The sequence below is a fragment of the Hemiscyllium ocellatum genome, chromosome 15 (genome assembly GCF_020745735.1).
Source record: "Hemiscyllium ocellatum isolate sHemOce1 chromosome 15, sHemOce1.pat.X.cur, whole genome shotgun sequence".
NCBI lineage: Eukaryota > Metazoa > Chordata > Chondrichthyes > Orectolobiformes > Hemiscylliidae > Hemiscyllium > Hemiscyllium ocellatum.
Window position 1 is genome coordinate 26,155,140 of NC_083415.1, and position 27,926 is coordinate 26,183,065.

At 40.6% G+C, this 27,926-nt stretch overlaps 1 protein-coding gene across 1 annotated transcript in view; it reads left to right on the forward strand.

Annotated features, from left to right (window-relative positions):
* ripor3 (RIPOR family member 3) overlaps nt 1-27,926 on the forward strand; it is a 220,421-nt gene that overhangs the window by 98,130 nt on the left and 94,365 nt on the right. Inside the window, exons 4-10 of the mRNA XM_060836005.1 lie at nt 1,430-1,508; nt 2,095-2,118; nt 3,914-3,967; nt 6,256-6,405; nt 9,349-9,412; nt 13,544-13,587; nt 24,579-24,704. Coding sequence (XP_060691988.1) covers nt 1,430-1,508; nt 2,095-2,118; nt 3,914-3,967; nt 6,256-6,405; nt 9,349-9,412; nt 13,544-13,587; nt 24,579-24,704 — 541 coding nt within the window. The remainder of the gene's footprint in view (nt 1-1,429; nt 1,509-2,094; nt 2,119-3,913; nt 3,968-6,255; nt 6,406-9,348; nt 9,413-13,543; nt 13,588-24,578; nt 24,705-27,926) is intronic.

Consider the following 27,926-nt stretch of genomic DNA (forward strand, 5'->3'; position numbering starts at 1 on the left):
GGGCGCCAGTCATACTGGCAATGGCAGGTATGTCTGACTATGGAGGGTGGGAGAATTGGGCAAATAGTGGATAGGAGGGTGCTACTGGGCCCAGGTTGGTGGTTAATCAGATGGGTTTAAAATGACTGTGTGAGAAAACTCATTAAGGCTCACTAAGAGAAATCCCCTATTCTTGATGAAGGGCTTTTGCCCGAAACATCGATATTACTGCTCCTCAGACGCTGCCTGAACTGCTGTGCTTTTCCACCACCACTAATCCAGAAAGAGATATCCCCTCTGAAATTAAACAAAATTGGCAAAATATGGGAAGATTCGGCCCTTATTTTTGTTTCCGGAGTGGCAAGTGAATTCACTGGTGCTCAACAAAGATGCATACTCAGCCCTCTTGTACTCCCTGTACGCTCAGAACAATGTAGCCAAATTTTGTATGACTGCCATCTACAAGGTTGCTGATGACCATTGTATGCTGGATATCAGCAATGATAAGTCAGAATACATGAAGGAGATAGTGCTGGGTGACATGGTGCAATGTCTTCCCATGTCAGCAAAACAAAAGAACTGATCATTAACTTCAGGAAGAAAGGAGGAGTGTGCACTCCTATCTACACCAACTGAGCTGAGATGGAGAGGGTCGATAGCGTCAAGTTCCTAGGAGTGACGATAATCAACAATCTGTCCTGGATTTCCCACTCTGCTCAGGCCTGTAGAAACTATAGAAAGTTGTGTGTACAGCTCAGACCATCACAGAACCCAAACTCCAATCCATGGACTTCATCTACACTTCTCATTCCTATCACAAGGCTGTCAACATCATCAAAGACCCCTCCCACCTGGTAATACACTCTTCCAACCTTTCCATCAGGCAGAAGATACAGAAGTTTGAATACACGCGCCAGCTGGTTCAAGAAAAGCTTCTACCCTGCTGTCATTAGACTACTGAATGGACCTCTCTAATTAAAAATCTGATGTTGACCTTGCTTTTGTGCACCTCCCGTGCAACCATAGCCCTGTATGCCTCGCTCTGACTAAGCACTCTGTGGTCTGACTGTGCTGTTTGCAAAACAAAGTTTTTCACTGTACTTAGGTCCATGTGACAACAATAAGTCAAACCAAATTATAAATCTTCTGGATAAGAGGTGAGAGTACCGACTGAGCCATAGATGGTTTGAGCAGGTGGATACTCCTTCACAGATCAAATGGTTATAGCAGTAGCAAATGAAGCAGAATACAGTTTGAACTTTAGAGATGTGACACAAGTCTTTACATATACAGCCTTATTAAAGTTTATTTTGCCCTGGCACAAAATCAGCCATCTATTCTCAATGTGCTGTTTGAGTTAGGATAGCTCAAAGCTCTTACAGGAGTCAAACTTCTCCGGAATAACCTTAAGTACCAGATTTAGTTGACAACTACTTTTATTTTATTGCAGCGAATATCTCGAAACGCATCAAAATGAATTGGATTTGCTAAACATGCAGCAGAAAGACATGAAAAGGAACTCCAGACTGGTTTGTACAAAAATAGTAAAATTCATGTTTAGTTAATGCGACTCTGCAGTAAGGGAGGTAGTTTGTGGTTGCCTTTCTTTATGGAATATTGTAATGTATGTGGCTATAGTCAGTCTATGTGAACAGTGGCACTGACAAAGGGATTGAAGATGGACTCACACCCCAACTCTTTTAAATGGGATTATCCAAATCATCATCCTGTAAAATCCAGGCCTATGTTCCTCAGGCTTTATTGTTTTCTCTCTACCTACACATCCCCTTTCATGCCACCATTGGTAGTCATTCTTTTGGGTTTCATTTCAGGAATAGAATCCTTGAATCTTGCAATTTCACTGGCCTCTCCTCTACTGATCTTTCTTATACACATTTTTTGAGTCATTGCAATGCATCAGTAAGACTATATTGTGGGAAGGGTGGGAAATTTTTCAAATACATCTCTCTACTTCATTATGCTTAACTTATAGGTCTGTAACATTTTGCAAGAAAATCCAGTTATGCATTAGCACAAGTGTCTTTGTTGTATGAAGTGAGTGATGATTGTTCCTTCAAGGAAAAAGAATACTAATAAATGTTCCTTATGTTCCAGGCTTTCTTATATGACCTGGATAAGGTAAGCATGAATGTATCATAGACGGGAAAGCATTTTTGATTTCTAGCTGAATTGGGCACAGCATAGGAGTAGTGGGTGCTCAGTCTATCCATGGTTAGCATCAAATTGTCTGCACTATTCTCAAATTCTGGCTTTATTTGAATGTTCACGGACAAGCTGTAGGCATCAAGTGGGTTCAAAATTCAACTAGAAGTTCTGCAGTAGGCCTGGCCTGGCAGGGTGGAAGAAGTCAACTCTGGACAGGTTTGAGCAGGGTCCTGCAGTGGGGTGTAGTATTTTTGTGGAGTTAGCATTTTGGGCCTTTTCTTGAGTATTCATTAGGTTAGTCACAGCATGAAAATTACAAATAGAACACTCTGTTTATTAACATGGACACCATGGCATCAGGTTTCTGCTTGAGAATGACCATTTTCAATAAAAATACTATACAGTCATAGAATCAATCAGCATGGAAACAGACCCTTCAGTCCAACCAGTCCATGCCATCTGGAATCCCAAGTTAAACTAGTCCCACCTACCTGTGCTTGGCCCATATCCCTCCAAACATTTCTTATTCCTGTACTTAACTAAATGTCTTTTAAATATTGCACCTGTACCTGCATTTACCACTTGCTTCTGGAAGTTCATTCCACATATGAACACTGTGGAAAAAAAAGCATCTCATGTCTCTTTTAAATCTTTCTCGTCTTACCTTAAACATATGCCCTCTAGTCTTAAAATCTACCATCCGAGGGAAAAGACACCTGCCACTCACCTCATCTACGTCCTTTATTATTTTATAAACCTCAACAAGGTCACCTCTCAACCTCCAATGCTCCATAGAAAAAGGTCCCAGCCTGTCCAGCCTCTCTTTATAACTCAAACCCTCCATTCCAGGCAACTTCCTGATAAATGCCTTCTCATCCTCTCCAGCTTAACAATATCTTTCAGGTAACAGGGTGATCACATTGAACACAGTATTCCAGAACAGGCCTCACCAATGTTCTCTACGTCCTCAACACAACATCCCAACTATTATATTCAAAGGCAAGCATGCCAAATGCCTTCTTAACCACACTATCTGTATGTGATGCAAATTTCAAAGAATTATGTACTTGAACCCTTAGATCTTTTTGTTCTACAACACCACCCAAGGCCTTACTTTTAATTGTATAAGTCTTGACTTTGTTTGTTTTTCCAAAATGTAATACCTTGCATTTATCCGAATTGAACTCTATCTGCTACTCTTCAGCCCATTGACCCAAACGATCAAGATCTCTTTGTAATTTTTGATATTTTTCTTTACAGTCCACTATATCACTAATCTTGGTGTCAACCTCAAACTTACTAACCATGATTGCTATATTTTCAAATGATTAAAGTTGTATCCAACATTGTATAGGGGCAAGATGCTACAATATTGGCATCATGCAAGAAGCAAGGACAGCACCCTTCTTTGCCTGAATATTGCAAATTAATCTTACAATTTGCAGAGGACCCTGACTGAGTTGTTTATATAACTGCCTCATGTCTGTAACAGATGGATGTAGTGCTCGACAATGTAGAAGCCTGAGTGAAAGTTACATCTCGAGATCCCTGGGCAATTCCCATCTCTAATTTTCAATTATTTGTGGTGTGTTCTATGAACCCAGGTCAAATAATAGAGAACAAGACAAGGAACAGCTGCCCAGCAATTTAAATTCTTAATAGTAATTTTTGTAGGTAATATTATAGCATAAAGATTGTGATACAAGTTGTGTCGATACATAATAAGTGTCAATTACTTTTGGTAATTCATCGATATGATGCTTTTCAGCAAATTCGGACCACCGAAAGATACATCAGGAAACTGGAGTTTCACATCAGCAAGGTAAGAATTTGCAGCTTACAAATAACAAATCATTGCTTATCGTTTTTCTCTTTAAAACGATGTATTTCTACAGGCGTTAGATGGATTATAAAAGCAGTTGCCTGAGATAACCATTTGACTTTCTCCTCACTGCTGTTCCTCATACATTTTTCAGTGTGATAATAATGTGTTGAGGGCAATCTGGTTAACTTAATAAATTATGAAGTCATTAGAGTTCATTGTATGAAGTGCTAATTTTTGAACTGTGGGAAAGAAGTAAAACTTCTGTTGTACAAGCACTTGGAAAGCAGTCACAAACTCAATTTTTAAGCATAATGTGCAATTTTTGTTACATCAAGCCATGTAACCTTTGTTCTAATGGTCACATAATAAATCTAAAATCTGCCATATTTTTAATGCCCCGCCTAAAATCACTGCTGCATGACACATTGAAATATTTAGCTGGCCTAATTTTCCATAACATCCAGGAACAGCCTGTACTGTCACACTATTACCATGGAAACTGTGGCAGCAAGTTTCTATTTGAGCATGACCTTTACAATGGAGTTTATATTATTAAAGTGAAATCTATCCCAGTAAAAAGACAGCTTCCCTCTATAAGTTGAGTCTCAAATTTTCTCAGTGATTTACATGATCATTCCAGAACAATGTTTTCTGACTAGGATATTCATAATACAGAGTTTTCTCCCACATGATGAAATTACCCCTTTTACAAATACAACATGGAGGGACTTTTTTCCAAAATGGCCAAGCAAACCATCCTGATATAAAAATAATCACTATAAAGAGCTAAACACCACCTCTTTTGGCAAACTAGAGATGGAGAATAAAATTAGCATCATCCTAACCCAGAGCACAACTAGGAAAATTATTATTTGATATGTCAACAAATAGTTACATTTCACAGTTTCCAATGGTTTAAGATCTCCTGGAACAATTACCATAAGATAACAAGGAGCAGAAGAAAATATGTTCCCAACTACATTCTTATCCACTCCTGATAACCTTTGCATCCTTGTTAGAATATATTTACCTCTGCCTTATAAAATATTCAATGACTGTTCCTCCGCTGCTGAACACCCATTGAAACTAAACTGCACCAGCCATCTAAAAACTAATGTTACAAGAGCGAGTCAAAAGCTAGGAATTCTGACTCCCCAAAGTCTATCCACCATTTACAAAAAAAGGTCAGGATTTTGTCAGAAATACTCTGCTTTTACCTGGATGAGTACTGGCCTAGCAAGTGACACCCACATTCTATAAAATAAAAAGTGGAAGTGTTTGCTGCTGATTGTGTTCAATATCATTCACAATTCCTCAGACATGGAAGCACTCTGTGAGCACATCCAACAAAACCTGGACAGCATTCAGGCTTGGGCTGATAATTGACAATCAATGTTCATGCATGCAAAATCCAGGCAATAGCCATCTCCAATAATAGAAAATCTGACTATATACCTATATGAACACTTGCTGAATCTCCTACCATCAACAGTCTGGGAATTACCATTAACTAGAAACTTAACTGGACCAGCCATAGTAATGCAGTGATTACAAGACCAAGCCTGAGGGTGAGAATTCTATTGTGCATAATTCACCTCCTGAAGCCCCAAAGCCTCAAATGGCAGAATTCAGTACTGTGACAAAATAATCCCCCCTTTCTTGGATGACTGCGGAAATATAACACTCAGTAATGTTGAGACCATCCTGGACATTGGTGACCCCTTAAGCATTCAGTTCCTCTACTGTAGCAGCAGTGTATGCAATCAGGAAGGTACACTCCAGCAACTCACCAAAGTAACACCTTCCAAAAGTACATCCTCTACATTTTAGAAGCAAAAGGGTAGCAAACAAATGAGAATGCCCCTGCCTCCACAAGTTCCCATTCAAGTGACAGACCAACCTGACTTGAAACTGCATTGCCACTCTTTCACTGCCATGATCAACATCCCAGAACTCCTGCCCTAACTGCATTGTGATTGTATCCTCATTACATGGAATACAGCAGTTCATGAAGGTGACTCACTACCACTTTCTCATGGGCAACTAAGGACAGATAATAAATCCTGGATTTCTCAGTAATACTCAAATCCTGTGAATCAAGAACTAAAATGATGGACTAAATGGTTTGCTTCTGTGCTGTATGTTTTTATTTTCCCTACTTTCCAATTTTGTAAAATGGAAAATTATTTAAGGTTTTAAGGAAGACTTTATGGAGTTTCAATGGTATGAATTACCATTCATATTTGTTATGCTTTTATATTATTTTATAATCAATTATCTCCCAGATAGAAGAGCTATATGAATCCTACTTCATTCAATGGCGGCTACGCAATGGTGCAAGCAACATGAAGCAAGCTTACACTGTGACTCCTTCTACCAAAGGATCGAGGGAAACATTGCTCAAGATTAACAGAAACTATAAGGAATGTACAGAGGTATTCCATCTTTGTTCCTTATACAGACGAACCTCGTTTATCCAGCATTCAATTGTCCGAGTTTCGGATAATTCGGACAAGATTGCACGGTCCCGATGCCTGGCTAAACTGTGTTAACCGGCATTCGATTATCCGAACATTTGATTATCCGAATATTCAATTATCCAAACAAAATACTCCCTGCCCATGTCGTTTGGATAATCGAGGTTCCTCTGTATACTTATTTTGGATTTTTTTTGACAGTTCTGAAATTGGTAAAATAGGTCCTGATCTTTCTATTTATTTGGCAGGTTATAACTAGATTAAAGTTTGGGCATATAAAGTAAACATTTTTTTTTCCAGTTTAACATCTTTCTTTATACAATTATGGGAAATCTTAAAATCAGCTTTATAAGCACCAAAGCATAAAATAGGTCAATTGTATGTTCATTGTGTTAAGTACTAATATCAAAATTCTGATGATGAGGATATTGACACCCTGAGACATTTCCATGATTTAACCTTAAAATCGCTAATAAAGTAATTGGTTATCTCAAATACAAACACTTTTTGAGCCATTGTTAAAAATGTAACAAATTTTCCTTAAGTTTTGAATTTTAACAATGTTACTTTCTGATGGCAATGTCAATATTCATTGATGCAACTTCACAACAATGGATGAACATTTTAATTGGTTTAAGTAAGAACTATGTATATGGGACCAAGTAAGAAAACAATAGAAAGGATTTTAACCAGTTCAATGAAGGACTGGAAACAAATTTGGCCCAGATCTTCCAGTCAATGACAATGTTGGGCACACTGACACTATCCATGAAGTTTACTCCAACCCATAGTACCACCCATTTTCAGCCAGGACTTCTGATCCTAGCTGAAGTAGGGATGGATAAGCAGAGACATCCAAAGAGAAGACAGGTGAGCACAAGAAAAGTTGACTGAAGAGAGGACACACTCTATTTCTGTGAGAGCTGCTGCTGTATTTCACTTATGACTGAGTGGACAAATGTGTGTGTAGATGGATGGGTGAGTGTGCAGAGGGTGAGCAAATGAAAGGCTATATAGTTGGGTGAGTGTGTGCGGGTATGTGCATGGTTGGGTGAATGGGTGAGTAAATGAAAAGTCAGGTCAGGAGGGTGGCAGCACAAGAGAGTTAATTCATATTTCCCAAGTATATGTTAATAAAAGTTTGAACATAAAAAGGTGAGTCACATCTGGTTTAAAAGGAAATAAAAGGGTGAAACACACCCTTTCAGGAATGTTAATTGGATTGCATTAGAAGATTGATAATGGGAGAAACAGTCAGATTGGGTCAGGTCCAGGGTGTAGTTGGGTCTTGTCAGGGGTGGGTTTTTGAGTTGTGGTTTGTCTACTCAGATCCAGTGTTGCTGTCTAGTCCAGATGGATTTTTTTTTAACCTTCTTTCCTAATCAACCTGTTTAGAGATGTTATTACACACCTCTGGAGCAGATGAACTTGAACCCAGGCCTCTCTGGTCTAGGGGCAGGGACACTACTCACTGCACCACAAGAGGGCCCTGAAGGGTTTTTTTTCGGTGGGAAGGTTATTTGGGTCAGCTGCAGGTTGTCAGACCAGGTCAGTGATTAGTTGGGGAGAGTAGTTGGGCTGAGGGGTTAGTCAGGTGGGGGATAGATGAATCTGGTCAGAAATCTTTCTTTACAAGGATAATCCCACAGTGGAATAAACTACAAAAGGACTTAGTCACATCCTCATCACTTGCAAGTTTTCAGACCCATTTTTAAATTAGCTCCATTTAATGGTTTTTCATTATTAAGATTATCATCTTAATGTACCATCTTAATTACTATCTTAGTGGGTGGCACGGTGGCACAGTAGTTACCACTGCTGCCTCACAGCGCCAGAGACCCGGGTTCAATTCCCACCTCAGGCGACTGACTGTGTGGAGTTTGCACGTTCTCCCCGTTTCTGCGTGGGTTTCCTCTGGGTGCTCCGGTTTCCTCCCACAGTCCAGAAATGTGCGGGTCAGGTGAATTGGCTATGCTAAATTGCCCGTAGTGTTAGGTAAGGGGTAAATGTAGGGGTATGGGTGGGTTGCGCTTCGGTGGGTCAGTGTGGACTTGTTGGGCCGAAGGGCCTGTTTCCACACTGTAAGTAATCTAATCTAATCTGTAAGTAATCTAATCATCTCAGCAGGTAATGCCTGTTTTAACTCGTGCTAACTGTATAAACATTGGCAAAATATAGATATTAGTTTGGGATGCCAAAATAACTGAAGTTGAAACAGAAGGGGAATCATTAGCCCTGCACCATCTAACAGGCCTTATTGATTTTTGTTTAGCTCGTTGAACTGAATGGGAAACATATAAAATGAACCCAGAAATGTCTGGCTGCTAACCATATTGCGCTTATTTCTTTAGGCCTGTGCACTATAACAGCCAATTAAGTTTCAGTTCCAACAATTAGATTTTAATTTTTACTGTAATAACATTTTTCTTTCTATGGAAATCTATTACACAGTAACTCACCTGACCTGGAAAGCTTTCATTTTAAAACACAGAAAATGGTTCAAGAATGACTACATTTATTTGTACATGTGTGGGTCCCTGCATTTAGTATGCATTTCTGCAATACTAATAACACTAATTTTGCTGAAAAATGAGTTTTTTTAGCATCTATTCTGTAGAGGAATGCTATACTTTAATAGCTAATCCTCAAGTATTGTCTATGAAAGAATAGATTTAATGATGATCTTGTTACTGAAGCATATTTCACAGAAAACACTGCACAGAACACCTCTAAGCATCACAAAAAAGTGGAAAATAACTGGCTGACCTATATAAATCCCAATCTTTAAATTGTGGTAAATTCTGATGTTGCAAATTCAGAACAGTAAGTTTTAATAATACATACTTAGAACTATTCTTTCATCAATATCGTCAAATCATTGCATTTTTTTTCTTTCAATAGGATATGTGCGCAATTGAGAGAACATTAGAAGTGCTACTTGGGGAATTTCACATTAGAATGAAAGGTACCTATATTTGATTTGAAGAAAATATAATTGGAATACATTTTAATTCTAACCTTTTTTAAGAAAACAATGGAAAAGAATATGAGCTCATTTGAATTTTCATACCCTGTGAGTGATTTTATGTTACAATGGTCGTTGTTTTTATGTCATTGAGATGAATAGATGGGGCTTCCTTCTCATGATGTATTCTGTCTATACCTCACATAATTTTGTACATCTCTATCAGAGCCCCCCTCAGTTTCCTTTGCTTCAGAGCAAACAAAGCCAGCTTAACCAATCTCTTCTTTTTATCCCAGGCAGCATTCTTATGAATCAAATAAAAGCAAATTACTGTGAATGCTGGAATCTGAAACCAAAAGAGAAAATGCTGGAAAATCACAGCATGTCTGGCAGCATCTGTAAGGAGAGAAAAGAGCTGATGTTTCGAGTCTAACTGACCCTTTGCCAAAGCTGACAAAGGATCAGTTAGCTCTTTTCTCTCTCTACAGATGCTTCCAGACCTGCTGAGATTTTCCAGCATTTTCTCTATTCTTGTGAATCATATCTGTACACTCTCCAGTGTGGTTCACAAGGACTTGGAACCTTAGAGTCATAGAGATATACAGTACATAAACAGACTCTTCAGCCCAACTCATCCATGCCAACCAGATATCCCAAATTAATCTAGTCCCATTTGCCAGCATTTGGCCCAGATCCCTCTAAACCCTTCCTATTCATATACCCATCCAGAAGCCTTTTAAATATTGTCATTTTACCAGCCTCCAATCTCTTCCCTAGCTTCTCACAGAGTTCTAGGATATACCTGATCACGTCCCAAGGATTTATCCACCTTTTATATGTTTCAAGCCATCCAGCTCTACTTGCTGTCTATTATGGAGATTTTTCAAGATGTTGCTATTGATTTCCCCAAGTTCTATATCTTCCACATCTTTCTCCACAGGAAACACTGATGCAAAACACTCAATTGGTATCTCACCATCTCCTGCAGTTCCACACATAGGTGGCCTTGCTGATCTTTAAGGGGCCCTATTCTCACTCTAGTTACACTTTTGTCCTTAATGTATTTGTAGAATCTGTTTGGATTCTCCTTAACCCTATTTGACAGAGCTATCTCATGACCCTGTCTGCCCTCCTGATTTCCCTCTTAAGTATAACTCCTACTGCTTTACTTGGTATGGTATTTGACAAGGTCCCACATGGAAGGCCTTCTGATAGCATAGTGACCAGAACTGCACACTACTTTCCAGCTGTGGTCTCACCTATGTTTTATAAAGTTATAAAATGTCTTCCTTGTTCCAATATTCTATGCCGTGGCGAACGAAGGCAAGCATCCCTTATGCCTCCTTCACCACCCTCTTTACCTGAACCGACACCTTCAGGAATCTATGGACTTATAAACCAAGGTCTCTTTGTTCTTCAGTACTCCATAGTGCCCTTTAATTTATTGTGTATATCCTTCCCTTGTTAGAACTCCCAAACTCCATCACTGCACACTTATTGGGATTACATTCCATCTGCTATTGCTCTGCCCAATTTACCGACTGAGCAATATCAGACTGTAGCCTGAGACCTCTCCACCCAAGTACGAGCAACATCATCTTAACATATTCTACAGCCTCACAGAGGAGAAGTATTCATTTTAGACCTCACCCACCTCCACTGGCTCCAAGCACAAGTTGTCCCTTTGCTCCTCTAATATGTCCCACCCTTGCTCTTGTAATCTTTTTACTCTTAATATACTCATATAAAACCTTTTGGGTTTTTCTTGATCCCTTTTTGGGACAGCATGGTGGCTCAGTGGTTAGCACTGCTGCCTCACCGTGCAAGGGATTTGGGTTTAATTCTAGCCTCAGGTGACAGTCTGTGTGGAGTTTGCATGTTCTGCTCATGTCCATGGTTTTCTCCTGCAAAGATAAGCAGGCTAGGTGGATTGGCCATGCTAAATTTCCCTTAGTGTCCAGGGATGTGCAGGCTAGGTGGATGAGCCATGGAAAATGCCGGGTCACAGGGATAGGGTAGAAGAGTGAGTCTGATTGGGATTTTCTTTGACGGGTCAGTGTGAACACAATGATCCAGTTGGCCTGCATCCACACTATAGGGATTCTATGGTCTGCCAAAGATATTTTGTGGCTCGTCCTTACCCTCCTAATCTCCTTTTAAAGCAATTTCCTGCATTCTTTAAACTTTTGAAGTCCTCCCCTGTTTTTAATACACTGTACCTGACATACGCTTTCTTCTTTTTCTTTTTATTTACAAAACCCGTAATGCAAGGTTTGTGAAGGTTTGTAGCACAGGTTGAGGTTTAGGGTGTAGGTTTGCTCGCTGAGCTGGAGGTTTGATATCCAGACATTTCATTACCTGGCTAGGTAACATCACCAGTGGCTGAAAATGTGTTGCTAGTTAAAGCACAGCAGGTTAGGCAGCATCCAAGGAATAGGAAGTTCGACGTTTCGGGCATAAGCCCTTCATCAGGAATGAATCACATTAGATTCCCACCCTTCCAATCGCCACCAGGACATAACCCCACTGGTCCTCACCTTCACCCCACCAACCTCCATATACATCGTATCGTCCTCCGTCATTTCTGCCACCTCCAGACAGACCCCACCACCAGGGATATATTTCCCTCTACACCCCTATCAGCATTCAGGAGAGACCAGTCCCTCCGCGACTCCCTCGTCAGGTCCACACCCCTCACTAACCCAACCTCCACTCCTGGCACCTTCCCCTGCAACCGCAAGAAGTGCAAAACTTACGCCCACACCTTCCCCCTTACCTCCCTCCAAGGCCCCAATGGATCCTTCTATATCCATCGCAAATTCACCTGAACCTCCACACACATCATTTATTGTATTCGCTGCACCCGATGTGGTCTCCTCTACACTGGGGAGACAGGCTGCCTACTTGCGGAACATTTCAGGGAACACCTCTGGGACACCCGCACCAACCAACCCAACTGTCCCGTGGCTGAACACTTTAACTCCACCTCCCACTCCGCCAATGGCATGCAGGTCCTTGGCCTCCTCCATCACCAGACCCTGACCACACGACGCCTGGAAGAAAAGCGTCTCATCTTCCGCTTAGGAACCCTCCAACTACACGGGATGAATGTAGATTTCTCCAGCTTCCTCATTTCCCCTCCCCCCACCCTATCTCAGTCCCAACCCGCAGATTCAGCACCGCTCTCTTGACCTGCAATCTTCTTCCTGACCTCTCCGCCCCCACCCCCTCTCCGGCCTATCACCCTCACCCTCACCTCCTTCCACCTACCGTATTCTCAGTGCCTCTCCCCCCTACCTTTTATCTCAGCCGGCTTGGCACACCAGCCTCATTCCTGAAGAAGGGCTTATGCCCGAAACGTTGATTCTCATGCTCCTCGGATGCTGCCTGGCCTGCTGTGTTATTCCAGCACCACCTTTTTCAACACTGGTACTCCAGTATCTGCAGTCCTCACTTTCTCCTACCTGACTTTCTCATCCAAGGTAACTTCCAAGAAACATTCTGGATATGTTTAGGAGGTGGAATTCTCCTCAATTATGTCTTCGGACACTGAGACCAAGTTTAGTGCCCTAATTTGCAACAGAGATAATAACTCAGTAATGGTGCTTTGTTCTTTAATAAAATACTATTTTTGTTTGCAAAGGGTGACTAACCAATTTTATAAATTTGTTAAGAAAGGACATTTAAATGCTGATTCTGTGTTATTTTTGATTCTGAGCTAGTACTCTTATCTCTGAATCGGAAAACCATGCATACTGCCTTTTGAGAGGAACAATAATCAGGCTTTACCCGATGTTTTGTTGAGATATATAAAATCTAATTCAGCAAGTGTTAGGAAATTCTTCTGGTGCCTCAACCAATATCAGTAAACAGAAAGGATCATCCAGTCATACACCTCTTTATGATTATGGGACATTGCTGCAGAGATAGTCTTTAAAAGTCATTTCATTGGCTATAAAACACTTATGGATGTCCAAACATCACCAAGGGTGCTATGGACATCTTAGTCTGTCATATCATTTCTAACAATCATCGTAAATGCTGATTTTTGTGTTGGTGAATCCAGCATAAATGTTAGTGAAACTGCCTTTTACTCTAAATACCAACTGCCTTTCCTCTGTGAATTTCTAGGTTTGATTGGTTTTGCTCGCTTATGCCCAGGGGATCACTATGAGGTGAGTTTTATTCCATCATACATTCACTCTATTTTGTTCATGTTGCCCTTTCTTTCCCCAGAATTCCACTAATTTGTTTTTATTCAGGTAATATGTATTTTTAAAAATCCTTTTGGTTAGAGGCATTTACCATAGTTGGAATGTTAGATCTGACTTTGATAAGCTCAAGTTGCTTTTTAAGTTTCAAGACAACTTCTTTAATAAAAAGAAAGACCTCAAAGTGATTCTCACAACTGAATTCTTAGAGAAATTTAAGATTCCCATCTCTAAAGTTCTCTTTGCTTTTTTGAAATTAATTTTGCAGCCTTCAAATTATGCTTCCTATCTCCATAACCTCCTTCTCCAAGATATCTGCATTTCTCCAATTTTGGTGTAAATATTGCTGATTATTTCACCATTGGTGGTTGTGCCTTAGGTGGCCAAGGCCTCAAGCACGAGAATTCCAGGGCGGCACGGTGGCACAGTGGTTAGCACTGCTGCCTCACAGCACCTGTAGACCCGGGTTCAATTCCCGACTCAGGTGACTGACTGTGTGGAGTTTGCACGTTCTCCCCGTGTCTGCGTGGGTTTCCTCCGGGTGCTCCGGTTTCCTCCCACAGTCACAAAGATGTGCGGGTCAGGTGAATTGGCCAAGCTAAATTGCCCGTAGTGTTAGGTAAGGGGTAAATATAGGGGTATGGGTGGGTTGCGCTTCGGCGGGTCGGTGTGGACTTGTTGGGCCGAAGGGCCTGTTTCCACACTGTAAGTCTAATCTAATCTAAATCTCTTTGCCTCTCTATTTCTCTTTTTCTCCTGTATGGTGCTCCTTAAAACCTACCTCTTCAATCAAATTTTGGTCATCTACCCTAATGTTTTGCACGTCAGTGTCAATTTTTGTTTGATAGTGCTTTGTTAAGCACCTTCAAAATTGTATAAAGATGTGAAGTAAGCACAAGATGTTTTTCTGTGGCATGATTGTTCTTATTTAAATTAGAATCATACAGCCCTTCGGCCCAATTCATCCATGCCGGCTAGGTTTCCTAAACTAAACTAGTCCCATTTGGCTGTGTTTGGCCTACCTTTCTTTCAACCTTTCCTATCCTTGCACCTGTCCAAATGTACTTTAAATATTGTAATTAATTCTTTATGAATTCATAAAAGTAGAGTTGATTATCAACAGGAATATGCCACTCAGAAAGTAAGCACACACAGGGTTTATACATAATTAATGTGGATCGCTGGATGATTATTTGATGGCATAAAAGAAACAGGATAGTCCTCACACTGGCAAAAGAGGTGCCTAGAGCTTGCTTTGTGTATATAGTAGGTAGTTTGGATTTTCATTGTTTGAGTAGATTGCTTTTGTTTTGTAAACTGGCTTCTCAAGGTGAGTATTCATTTCAAAAGGAATTGGAAGTGTTAGGTTTTGGATGGATTGAATCCTTTTAAGTGTTTTTTTAAAAAACTGGCTCCAACAGATGAAGAAGATGTAACTCGATAACTTAGAGAAAAGTCCATTGAAAAAAATCAGTCCATGCCACGCACTTTTAACAAGAGCATTTTTTATGCAGGATTTTGAAACAAGGTTGTTCAAAAGCATCAACTGACATATTTAATGCTTTCATAAACTTGTCATGGGCAGAATTTAATGCTACTGCGGTAGCAGGAAATGGGGGGGATAGAGGGCTGAATTGTACCATGACACCATGTCTGGTATGGCTGGAACTAACCCAGCACAAGGAGATGCAAGACACTGCCTTAAAATGTGGCAGAGAGGTAATTTAACTCATTCAGTATATCATTCACACAAATTCAAGTTTTTGCAATCAAATGGTATTGAATTCAACGTGACCAATGCGGGGATGACAAGTCATTAGGTTCCTGGCTGTATGAAGCACTTAAAGCAGTCAGACGGGTATCAGGTGTAACAAAGCCAGAGACCTAGTGCAGAATAACCTCTCTGCTGGGGTATTAGATCATTGACATGCAACTTGAGTGGCAATGGATCTCATCTGCTCAGATTTCCTGGGGCGCTGAGAGGAGGAGGTGTGTTAAAGAGAGTGGTGGAACAGGACTCCGAGGCACCATCACTGAATTTGTTACAGCAAAGGGCTCAGCCTTCAACAGAACAACATGCTGAGGAATGTCAAGAGGGACAGAACCTGGGAAGATGAAGATCTGTGTCGTGTGCCTGAGTGTACCAATTTGACAAGAACATCCTTCAAATGCCCAAGTGCCAATATCAGCAAAGAGTACGGCCATCTTGGGATACAGTCACTGTGCACTATATTTCAGGGTGACCTGTGATCCATGGAATTTGGAGGCAAACAAGTACCTATGACTCTGAAAGTTATCACAGCCTTAAACTTCCAAACAACTCGTTTCTTCCAAAAAATCACCAGGAACACCTACAATCAACATGTGCAATATTAAGCAGATAATTGGCTTGTTAAGATGAGGTTCTTCTGCCTGGACTGTTCTGGCAGTGCTTTAAGGTATGTGACTCAGAGCATCTCTCTGATACCATTGTCTGCTATATTTTGTAGAACCTTGTGCAGCATAGGGAGGAGTTCTTGTAGATTGACAAAATAGGGGAGCCAAATGCCTCATCTAATGGAGAGAGTATGATGGAGGATGCAGGAAAAGTCAGCAGTTCGAGACCTCTGCATCAGATGCAAGAGCAATGAGGTTCAAGATAAGGAACCTATGACTCCTGCATTGACAGCCAATTCCAGCAGGCATTGTCTACCTGATGAACCCTCTGCACTATGCTGTGTCTGTGTCCTCTACATTTCATCATAATAATTTCATCGTCATTTTTACCCTTCTTTATCTCATGTCAAGCTGCCCTTTCCTCTCCAAGTCTTCAAATGTCTTGTCTCTCTTTACTTCAGGCCCATCTTTGCTGGAACTTCAGAGTTAAATCCCTCCAATCAGGTTTCCATCCCTGCCATACTAAAGCAACACAGGTCAGAGGCTGCCCTTGACTTACTCTTTTTGAAATCCCCGAGAAAAGACTATTTCCCTGATTTGGCTGAGACTCACTGGCAACCGTGTCAAGCTTCTTTGTTTTGTGCTCATGCTAAACGGCAAGGTAGCATGGCAGTGCTGTAAGTCTGGTAGCTCTGGTTGAGGGGCAAAGTATAAAAGGTCAACACAAGACAATGTACGGTAGAGATGCTACGAACATCCAGGTAGCCTCAAAGTGAGTAAGCACTATGGGAACAAGTCAACAATTCAGAGATGCAGTCTGGTCCAGTCCAGTAGCAGGGTGCGTGCCCTTGAGCAGTGTTCTTTTTGCACATTGTTAAGACAGTTGCCTGAGGTGCAGCATTGAAGTACAGAAAGGTACAGTAAGTGGGTTGGACATACACTGTGAAGGTTCTATGAGGCTGTCACAGGCTGGATGCCAAAGTGAGTAGATGTGGAAAAAATGTGGTTGGTGCTCATGGTGCTTGCATTGAGATTTTGGTGCCTAGTTTCCAAAAAGGAAGTTCTTTGAAACAAATAGTGAAATTGCCGGATGTTAATTCTTACTTCAAAGTCAGGTAGGAAGCTGAATATTAATGAGGTTTGTTGTGGCATTACTAAGGCCTTTAACAAGCTTTAAATTCCCTTAAATATCAAGAAATTAATCTTACTACTCAGCAGGTGCATAAAAATTGCAATGAGTTGCTTCTGGTACCAAGGAAGTCTTCCCTGAACTTCTTGTATAATTCTGCCAAAACTTTTGCCTTAGCCCATGTTGGTCAGGCCCCTTCAAGATTCTGCCCAAACAGTCTGTTTCTCTCTTCACAGATACTGCCAGGTCTGCTACATTTCTCTAGTGTTTTCTGGTTTTGTTGTGTGATGAAGTTTTGTTTTTTATTTAGTTTTGGCTTGCTGACCAATCATTTATAATAAGAGGAGCCAGCTGTATTTTTACTCAGTACTAATATTGGAAGTTTTACCTAGTTGTCTCTGTGTATCCAAGTTATTTTAATCACATATGAATTTTGCCTTTTGTATTATTATTTAAATATAGTCACCAGGATACAGATGTCTTTCATTGATATTTAAGAAACTATAGATGTTTGAATTCTGTTTAGAGTTCAAGTGAGAAGTAGAAGTTGTTAACATTTATTTATACCACTGATTATTTGTAAATAAATTTGCTTTTTGACATAAAATGAGACCTGATGCAAAAATGACCCAACATTTTGCAAGAATGAGAAAACGATACCTAGAAAGGTATCTGATAATTTCAGGTATTAGTGCTCAATAGAAAAAACATTTGAGAATGTGTTACCAAAGCTTACTGACATATCAGGGCTAGAATAAACACTGCAACTTAAGACTCCTCCATAAGATGATGCAAAAGACTGGGTGAAGAAATCTTGAGTAGAGTCATAGAGATAGACAGCATGGAAACAGGTTGTTCGGTCCGACTCTTCCATGCCACCCAGATATCCTACTCTAATCTAGGCCCATTTGCCAGCACTTAGCCCATGTCCCTCTAAACCCTTCCTATTCATATGCCTTTTAAATGTTGTAATTGTATCAGCCATTACCACTTCCCCTGGCAGCTCATTACATTCATGCACCACCCTCTGCGTGAAAAAGTTACTCCTTAGGTCCCTTTTAAATTTTTCCCCTCTCACCCTAAACCTATGCCCTCTAGTTCTGGACTCCCCCACTCCAGGGAAAAGACCTTGTGCATTTATCCTATCCATGTCCCTCATCTTTTTATAAATGTCTACAAGGTCACCCCTTAGTCTCTGACGCTCCTGGGAAAACAGCCCCAGCCTATTCAGCCTCTCCCTATACTTCAAACCCTCCGATCCTGGCAATATTCTTGTAAATCTCTTCTGAACCCTTTCAAGTTTCACAACATCCTTCCGATAGGAGGGAGACCAGAATTGCATGCAGTATATCAAAAGTGGCCTAACCAATGTCCTGTATAGCTGCATCATGACCTCCCGACTCCTTTACTTGGTGCTCTGACCGATAAAGGAAAGCATATCAAACGCCTTCTTCACTATCCTATTTGCAACTTCAAATAAATGGTGCTACTCAATTTTTCACAAATAGACATTTCAAAATGAAATCCTTGGGACATTCTATCATTCCAGCTATGGTTCAAGAATTTTTTAGTGTTAGATTTGTTGTTTATTACTGAGACCTGAATGAGAAACCAGCTGGCTGCTCTCTCCCACCAACCATTACTCTTCAAAGAACCTTTCGATCTATCAAACAATCTAAAGAAGAAAATATAATTACATATCTAGCAGTGAGATCCAAGATTTTGTGACTGTTACTAGGTCACAGTGGACACAGTACTGCAGCTAAAGGGAAATGCTCAGTCACATTGGGAACAACAAATCATGTGTTCAGCTGATGTTGGGCGTGTGTTGAGCGTGTGACCAATAGGAAAGTGACCCTTGTGAATGAAGAATGTGGAATGAAGAAGCTAGCAGAACAAGATTACAAGATAATGGCTTGATGAAGCACAGAACAGAGACAAAAATAATTATTTTTTTCAGTGTTGCTTCTTCCATCATTGCTCAGTTATTTACCTCAGATTGCATATGCTGTGTGCCAACAGTACTGGAGGCTTGCCAAGAGTAATCTGACACCATCGAATGTGGGTCAGTTAGCAGGGGGGTGTTCAAATGTGTTGGAACAATGCGTGTAGGGGACTTCATCTTCTTGAGTTAATAAATATGTGGTGGAGGAGGAATTTTGCATTCATACCAAAGCAGTTAAGCAAATACATGCTCAACCCACACATGATTTCAGATTGAATTGATTACTTTCTTGATTAAAGAAACCTAGTACAAGACTCGTAAAAAATGAAGGGTGTTAAAAAAAATCTCTTGTTTATTCAGTGTGCTTTTTTGCAGGGCACTTTATAGTTCAGTTCTTATTCAAGATGATATGATAGAATTTTAGTCCCTAGTCTCCTCTCTGAGGCACTCCTTATTGAAATATAATTCCACAAGTTCTAAACACCAGGCTGCTCGTCACCCAACTGACTATCACTGAAATGTCTCATCATCTGATGTATATAATCTATACAGTACAGTTAGAGGCCATTCGGCCCATCAAATCTGCAACCACCCCATCCCTGTAACCCCACATTTACTACACCTAGTGTGCACATCCCTGAACTCTACAGGACAATTTAGCATGGCCAATCCGCATAATCTGCACATCTCTGGACTGTGGGAGGAAACCGGAGCGGAAACCCACACAGACATGAGGAGAATGTGTAAACTTCACACAACCAGTCACCTGAAGCTGGAATTGAACCATGGTCCCTGGCACTGTGTGGCAGCAGAGCTAACCACTGTGCCATAGGCCAGGTACATCAAGAATTATTGATCGCAAGATTTGACTCTGTAATGTCTATAACTTCCACAGTGTGTGTGCTGTTCATGGTATTTGCATGAAGTACACACATTTCAGTAGGCGGTTGCATGAGATATCATTTTGATGAGGGCATTAATGGGGACAACATGAATAGGTTGTGATGTCAATCAGTATAAAATGCTGATATTTCACTGTGATGCCAATTATGAACTCAATTATCAAACTAATGACCACTGTTTAAATACACATTAAAAAACTTGTGTTTAGCAGCAGGAAGCACCTTCCCCTTCTAATACCCACCACCCCAGCTCACCCACAACTAACCCAAAACCAGTGGCAACCAACAGTATTTAAGGAATCATGAACGTTGCTACTCAAAGTTGGTAAAATTTGCAGAGAGGAGTTGCAGATGATAAAAGTCCTGCTTTTCAGTTCAAGGAATCTGTACAATCATGGGATCCCAAAAGCTTGCAATATAGAAGAGAAATTGAGCAAAGTCAACGGGAGGGAGACAGGCTTTTCAAAGTGAGAGAAGGAGTGAGTGTCAGGCCCTCAGCAGGAGGCCAAATATACCCAGGGTCATCAAGAAGGAATTCTCTTCCCTGCATCTCAGCAAATAACAGTGAGATTTCCACTTCATAAAAGAGGTGCCAAGTGAGGTCTATCAACCTCAGAACAGTGTAAGGACAGCCTTGCAAGTTCCATGTTGTCATGTACAGAGCTTTGGTAGGGCCATTTTTGGAATATTGCATGCAGTTCTTGTCTCCATCCAATCAGATGGATGTTGTGAAACCTGAAAGGGTTCAGAAAAGATTTACAAGGATGTTGCCAGGGTTGGAGGATTTGAGCTACAGGGAGAGGCTGAATGGGCTCGGGCTATTTTCTGTGGAGCATTGGTGGCTGATGGGGTGATCTTATAGAAGTTTATAAAATCATGAGGGGCATGGTTAGGATGAACAAACACAGTCTTTTCCCTGGGATGGGGGAGTCCAGAACTAGAGGATGTAGGTTTAGGGTGAGAGGGGAAAGATATAAAATGCATGCTTGTTTTTGAACTGACATTTCCAGAGCTTTAACCTGGCCTCTGAATTACTTCTCCAGTGGTATTCTCATGCTGCTATTTCCCCTGGTTATACACGATGAGTTACAAATGGAGGAAGAAGGAGGGAGGAGGCAAGCAATATACCCACTTTCCAACTGGCTGTCCGTGATTGTCTTAATGAGTTGGATCCCAGTGTACAAAACCTCAATTTTCCAAAGCCTCACATAATACCTGCAGTCTCTTTCTGGTTACAATGCTGAAATAAAATGTACTGCAAAACAAACATTCCAGCCAACTTCAACCAAACACCGTCCAATGTTCTATACAACAGGCGACTAATCCATGCATTCTATATGCTTTTGGCTGGCCAAGTGTTCCTATGCACTGTTAGTACAATGCAACATTGTTAGTGGAAAGTTGCTGACTTTTGGTGGAGGAGTGTGCATGTGTTCTTGCAGGATGACTTCAAGTAATCCTGGCCTAAGAGAATCCAGGTTCAGACTACACAATGTCAACCTTGGTAGCAACTTGCAAGGACACAGATGGAGTGGCAATGATGGATAGAGTAATATTGTCATCCTGACAGTGGACAGGCAGATATCTTGGAGCCAATATAACTTTTTTCATAGAGTGACACCTTGGCAGTCTCAGTGTGGAGAGATTTCGTGGTGTGTGGTGAGGCCAGACAAGCCCCTTGAGCGCTGTGACTCAGCCTGCAAAGCAACAAATCGGACCAATAAAGCAATAGCTGAGATTGCATTCCTTTGGTTTGAGTTTCCATTGTAACACTTAGTTAGTGTGTGACTTTGTATTTGTGCTGTACCGGAGGCTAAGATAAATGTTTTCATAATATAACATTTCAGTACTGCTGAAAAAGAAACATTTTGTCAAAGCCTTTTGTCTTGTACTTTCTTTTAGAATCCCTACAGTGTGAAAACAGGCCCTTTGGCCCAACAAGTCCACACTGACCCTCCAAAGAGTAACCCACCCAGACTCAGTCCCCTACCCTATGTTTACCCCTGACTAATGCATCTAACCTACACATACCTGAACACTATGGACAATTTAGCATGGCCAATTCACCTAACCTGCACATCTTTGGACTGTGGGAGGAAAAACATTTCTTGGATTAGTATTCTAGTGAAAAAGCCTAAGTGAAAAAGAAAAGTTTCATCAAAATGTGTATTTTTCAAAAAGCTAAAGTATTGACCATAAGGTTCTGCATCGTGGCTGGTTCAGAAAATGTTCTCAGGATGTTGGTTGCTGCTTCCATGCTGGAAATTATGTTTTCCAAGCTTTGCATAAGCTCCTATGCAAAGATGCCAACCTCCTTAACCCACTTGATAGAAGCAGTAGCTTTCATACACATTTGCTAATGCAGCAACTACTTCGATGTGCATACCCAATAGCCTTTTCCTGCATGTCACTCCATTGCAGTTTTCATCTGAGTCCTCTGCAGCAAAAGCTCATGTATGGCATTTCTCACTGTGGAGTTGATACCTATTGTTTTTATATTACATGTATCTATGATCAGGATATGACCAGACCTTTAAGGGAGTTCAAAGATGATATCAGTCAAGGATCTGTTGTACTTCATAGTCCACCAGAAAAATTTGTCAATCAATTTGAGTCCAGATCATACCAATGTCTGTGATAGAGTTGCAATGCTTTTAATTACTTTGTGAATAAATCTTCTGATATGTCTTGTCATTAAGAACCTAGTTTCAGTGTGCATGTTATAAGACCTATCATAATAGCAAAAAACAGAGAACATATCACCTCTGTTTCTCTTGTCACCAACCTTGGTTACAGGCTACTTGTGCCTGAAGACTCATCACATGCAGATCTTGCCTCAAAAGTGAATACAGTAACAATATTTGAGCTGGTGGCTGTGAGAATATGATCAAGTGGCATGGTTTCACCATAAACAATATCTCTCATTTTTACTGCCTGGCAGTACATTGATAGTAAAAATGAGAAAGGTACAAAGTTGCAGGGCAAGAAGCAAAGGCTCAAAGCTAACCTCTGAAATTTGTGTAGTGTCTATATCTGAGCTTGTGGTTGCCAATATGAGAATGAGTGAGTATATTTCTGCTTATTCCTGCTTTTCTGCTCTTTCCATTCTTTCTTTCCTACCATTGCTTGGCAAGGTAACATATCACGGGCATGTGAAAGGAAGAAGATAAAAGGTTAGGTTGGGTTAAGAGGAAGGAGTGAAAGCCAACTGGATTTGTAAATCAGAAGAGTTTGTAGGATTTTGAGGAAGTGGGATCTGAAAAGGAGCATTATATAGGAACATGCCATCATCTTTGATCTTTTCAGCCCCATCACTGCCTACAGCATCAGTCATCACAACACTAATGATTGTAATGTCTGCTGCATATGGGTGAAAACAGACAACATTGTCTGCACCCTGTTGTTTATGTTGCTGCATTTGGTTGTATGTCACTTTATCTTGCAATACAGAGGGAAGTGTGTCAAAGAATAGAGTGAAATGTAATTGGGTGATGCATTATTTGCAGTTCATGCAAAGTGTGGGTGCTAAGTCTGAAGAAGTGCTAAGTGTCTGAGATTGAGATGAATATGAGAAATGCCTCAGTACTGTTGGCGATTGTCAGTAGTTGAGTGATGGAGTTCTGGTGTACTGAGCAGTGAAAGAAGCAGCTGGTGCAGTTGATTACATGTGGCATCGGAAGATGAATTCACTGACTTTGATCACTTGTGTGCAAGGTTTATGATCGTCTTCAGTGTTGCATCCAGAATCTTGGTGCTGGATGTGCACACACTGGTGTTTATGGTTATGCTGCTTCCTTTGCATCTTGGAGGACATCCTGGAACCAAACGGATAAAGGACCTCTCACTTTCTTTCCACTCCTGCACCTAGGCTGCATCAGAGAAACCCAGAGCTTCCTCTCTTGATGTTGTGCCACTCCCGTATCTTTCCCATACAGGTCAAAGTCACTTCTACAGTGAACTCCAGCACCTCCTCCAAACCAAAATCCCATTAAACGTTGCCAGTATTCTTTAGGGAGTGCAGGATAGCACAAAGTCATTCTGGCCTCATGATTTTGCAGCCCCTTCTCAAGTGTGTAGCCACTTTGGTTAGTAAGGGGCCCATGCTATCAGCATGTTAATCAGTAGATGGCACAGTTTGTGTGCAGTCTGCATTAAATATTTGAATGTAAATTAATCATGAATTTTAATCCTTGTACCTGTTTATGGGTTTTATCCAATTTAACAGGCATGGATCATTTTCTGCTTTTGGTCCAAGTGTACTCTTGCCACATTGAAACCTTTATTGGTTCTCTGACTGTCATCAGCTATATGATGCAGACTGGAAAATCAAACTTGTATTTTCATAATCTGGCTATCTGACATACATCCTGGATAAATTTGCTAAACTATTGGAGAATCATTTTCTAGAACGTATAATCTGCAATTTTAATTGTAATGTAGTTTGATCTAAATTATCTCATATAAACAACATACTGGCACCTGATCAAAATTGTGCAATGAGTAAAGTTATAATCAAACTTCTCATTAAGCTTTGCAGTGATAACTCTGTGCCTCATTGTAAGGTCATGCTCTGAAGTTAGTACTCTTTTGGTTTTTTATGCAGGTATTGATTAAATATGGTCGACAGAGATGGAAGCTAAAAGGAAAAATTGATGCTGATGACAGACAAACATGGGATGAAGAAGAAATGGCCTTCCTACCACATATTAATGAAGACATTGAAATAAAGGTGCTTGTTTATAAATTTAAAAGTTTAATTTGCAAATGTTTTAAGCATGCGCATCACGTATTTGTTGATTAGACATAGCATAGTACAGATAAAACTCCCTCTGTTTGCATCAATACATTGCCAGGTATGTATTCCATACTGCAACTGTGAAAAGGTTGGCATTTCCCTGATCACTCATTCCATAATTACTTGGACACAATTTTCAGTGACTTAAGCAACTGGTTACATAATGGAGAAATCCGAAGGTTAATGAAAAGTACCTTTGATGGGAAAAGGAGAATTTGGAAGGGTAAATAAAACTTGATTCATGTTTGGATCCAAGTTTGTTAGAACTGAATTGAGATTACTCAAATCAGATGTATATCCTTTTCAAGCAAATGTTTGAAATAGCGTAGGTCAACTTTGATAGTTTGTCTTTTTTAGAAACAGTTCAAAAGTTTAAAGATAAGTTTACTTATCCTTAGAAAACAATTAACCTTCTGGCAATTAGTATTCTAATATTCCAGAACTGCTTCCAAATGTCAACCAAATGTTATGATAGAATATCAGACTAAATTACTTTCCAAGTTGTGAATAGTTCCTTATCATTATTGAACTACCATAATATCATATAAACGTAATGTGGTTAAAAAAAACAGGACTAGATACCAGAGAATAAACTTCTCAACAAACAGGAAGTTGAATGATGATGCAGTTTACTAATACAGTGTTGTAACTTTAAACACATTTTTGAGTTAGTGAGACAGTGTGAATTTTGGAATTATTAACTGTGAAAATAAACCCAAGTAATAGCAACATCTAATGAGTAAAGAGGCTGGTGAAGGATTTACTGACCACAATGTAGCACTTAGACAGACATTTACAACGTCTAGTAGTAAAAAGTGAGGTCTGCAGGTGCTGGAGATCAGAGCTGAAAATGTGTTGCTGGTTAAAGCACAGCAGGTCAGGCAGCATCCAAGGAACAGGAAATTCGACGTTTCGGGCCAGAGTCCTTCATCAGGAATTTACAACGACTATCAAACAACCCCATTTGTGAAAATATTTCTATTGAGTGGCACATAAACCCAGTGTTAACTTAATGTCTGCCAATTTTACTTGATGTTGGTTAGTCATTAATACAATAATGAATATAATATTAATACATGTCTTCATAAGTTACTGGTAAAATTTGCTATTCATGAACCTCAGCCTTAGTGTCCAGGTTGGCTGTATCACTGCTTTGAATCTCATATTAGGATTTCCAATTTGGTATATGTACAAGATAATCAAACATTTCCAAATTGGCAATTTCCCAAATTTAGTCAAGTTTTGAATTAAAATGAGTGATAAACCGGACAAGGTAAAAAAGGATAGTATCAGGAACAATTTATGTAAAACCTATGTGCACTCGATTTGACAGTTTGGATATCACATGTAGATTGTGGGGCTGTAGATTGTGAAGGAGCAAAAATGGCCTTTGCAGTGATATGTACTTCTTGTCAGACGTGGAAGTTTAAAGAGAGTTTAAGAGTTACTGCGGATTATATCTGCCATAAATGCTGTTGGATGCAAATCTTATCAGATCGAGTGGATCGGTTGGAGAGACAGATAGAAGCGATGAGAATTTGTAACAGCAACAATATGTGATGGATGGCAGTCATAGGAAGGGGGAAAATCTCAGATACAGTCACATAGATGGGTTAACTCCAGGAAGGGTAAGAGAGATTGGCAGTTAGTGCAGGAGTCTTTTGTGGATATATCCATTTCAAACAGCTATGCTGTTTTGGAAAATGTAGGGGGTGATGGATTCTCAGGGGAACGTAGCACGAACAGCCAAGTTTCTGGTATTGAGACTGGCTCTAATGCAACAAGGGGAACGTCGGCTTCCAAGAGATCAATTGTGTTAGGGGATTCTATAGTCAGAGGTACAGACAGACGTTTCTGTGACCAGCAGAGAAAAAGCAGAATAGTGTGTTGTTTCCCTGGTGCCAGGATCAAGGATGTCGCAGAGAGGTTGCAGAATGTTCTCACGGGGGAGAGGGGCCAGCAAGAGGGACGGATTGCACCTAAATTGGAAGGGGACTAATATACTGGCAGGGAAAATTGCTAGAACTGCTCAGGAGGATTTAAACTAGTAAGGTGGGGTGGTGGGACCCAGAGAGATAGTGAGGAAAGAGATCGATCTGAGACGGGTACAGCTGAGAACAAAAATGAGTCAAACAGTCAGGACAGGTAGGGCCAAGGTAGGACTATTAAACTAAACTGCATTTATTTCAATGCAAGGGAATTGCATTGGGGTGGGGCAGATGAGCTCAGGGCATGGTTAGGAACATGGGACTGGGATATTATAGCAATTACGGAAACATGGCTCAGGGATGGGCAGGACTGGCAGCTTAATGTCCCAGGATACAATGCTACAGGAAGGATAGAAAGGGAGGCAAGAGAGAAGGGGGGGGGCGGCATTTTTGATAAGGGATAGCATTACAGCTGTGCTGAGGGAGGATATTCCCGGAAATACATCCAGGAAAGTTATTTGGGTGGAACTGAGAAACAAGAAAGGGATGATCACCTTATTGGGATTGTATTATAGACCCTGCAATATTGAGAAACAAACTTGCAAGGAGATCTCAGCTATCTGTAAGAATCTCAGCACCGCCCTCCTAACCTGCAATCCTCTTCCTGACCTCTCCGCCCCCACCCCACTCCGGCCTATCACCCTCACCTTGACCTCCTTCCACCTATCCCACCTCCATCGCCCCTCCCCCTAGTCCCTCCTCCCTACCCTTTATCTTAGCCTGCTTGGCTCTCTCTCTCTCTTATTCCTGATGAAGGGCTTATGCTCGAAACGTCAAATTCTCTATTCCTGAGATGCTGCCTGGCCTGCTGTGCTTTGACCAGCAACACATTTGTATCTGTAAGAATAATAGGGTGGTTATGGTAAGGGATTTTAACTTTCCAAACATCGACTGGGACTGCCATAGTATTAAAGGTTTAGATGGAGAGAAATTTGTTAAGTGGGTACAAGACAATTTTCTGATTCAGTATGTGGATATACCTAGAGAAGGTGCAAAACTTGACTTACTGTTGGGAAATAAGGCAGGGCAAGTGACTGAGGTGTCAGTGGGGGAGCACTTTGAGGCCAGCGACCATAATTCTATTCATTTTAAAATAGTGATGGAAAAGGATAGATCAGATCTAAAAGTTGAAGTTCTAAATTGGAGGAAGGCCAATTTTGACGGTATT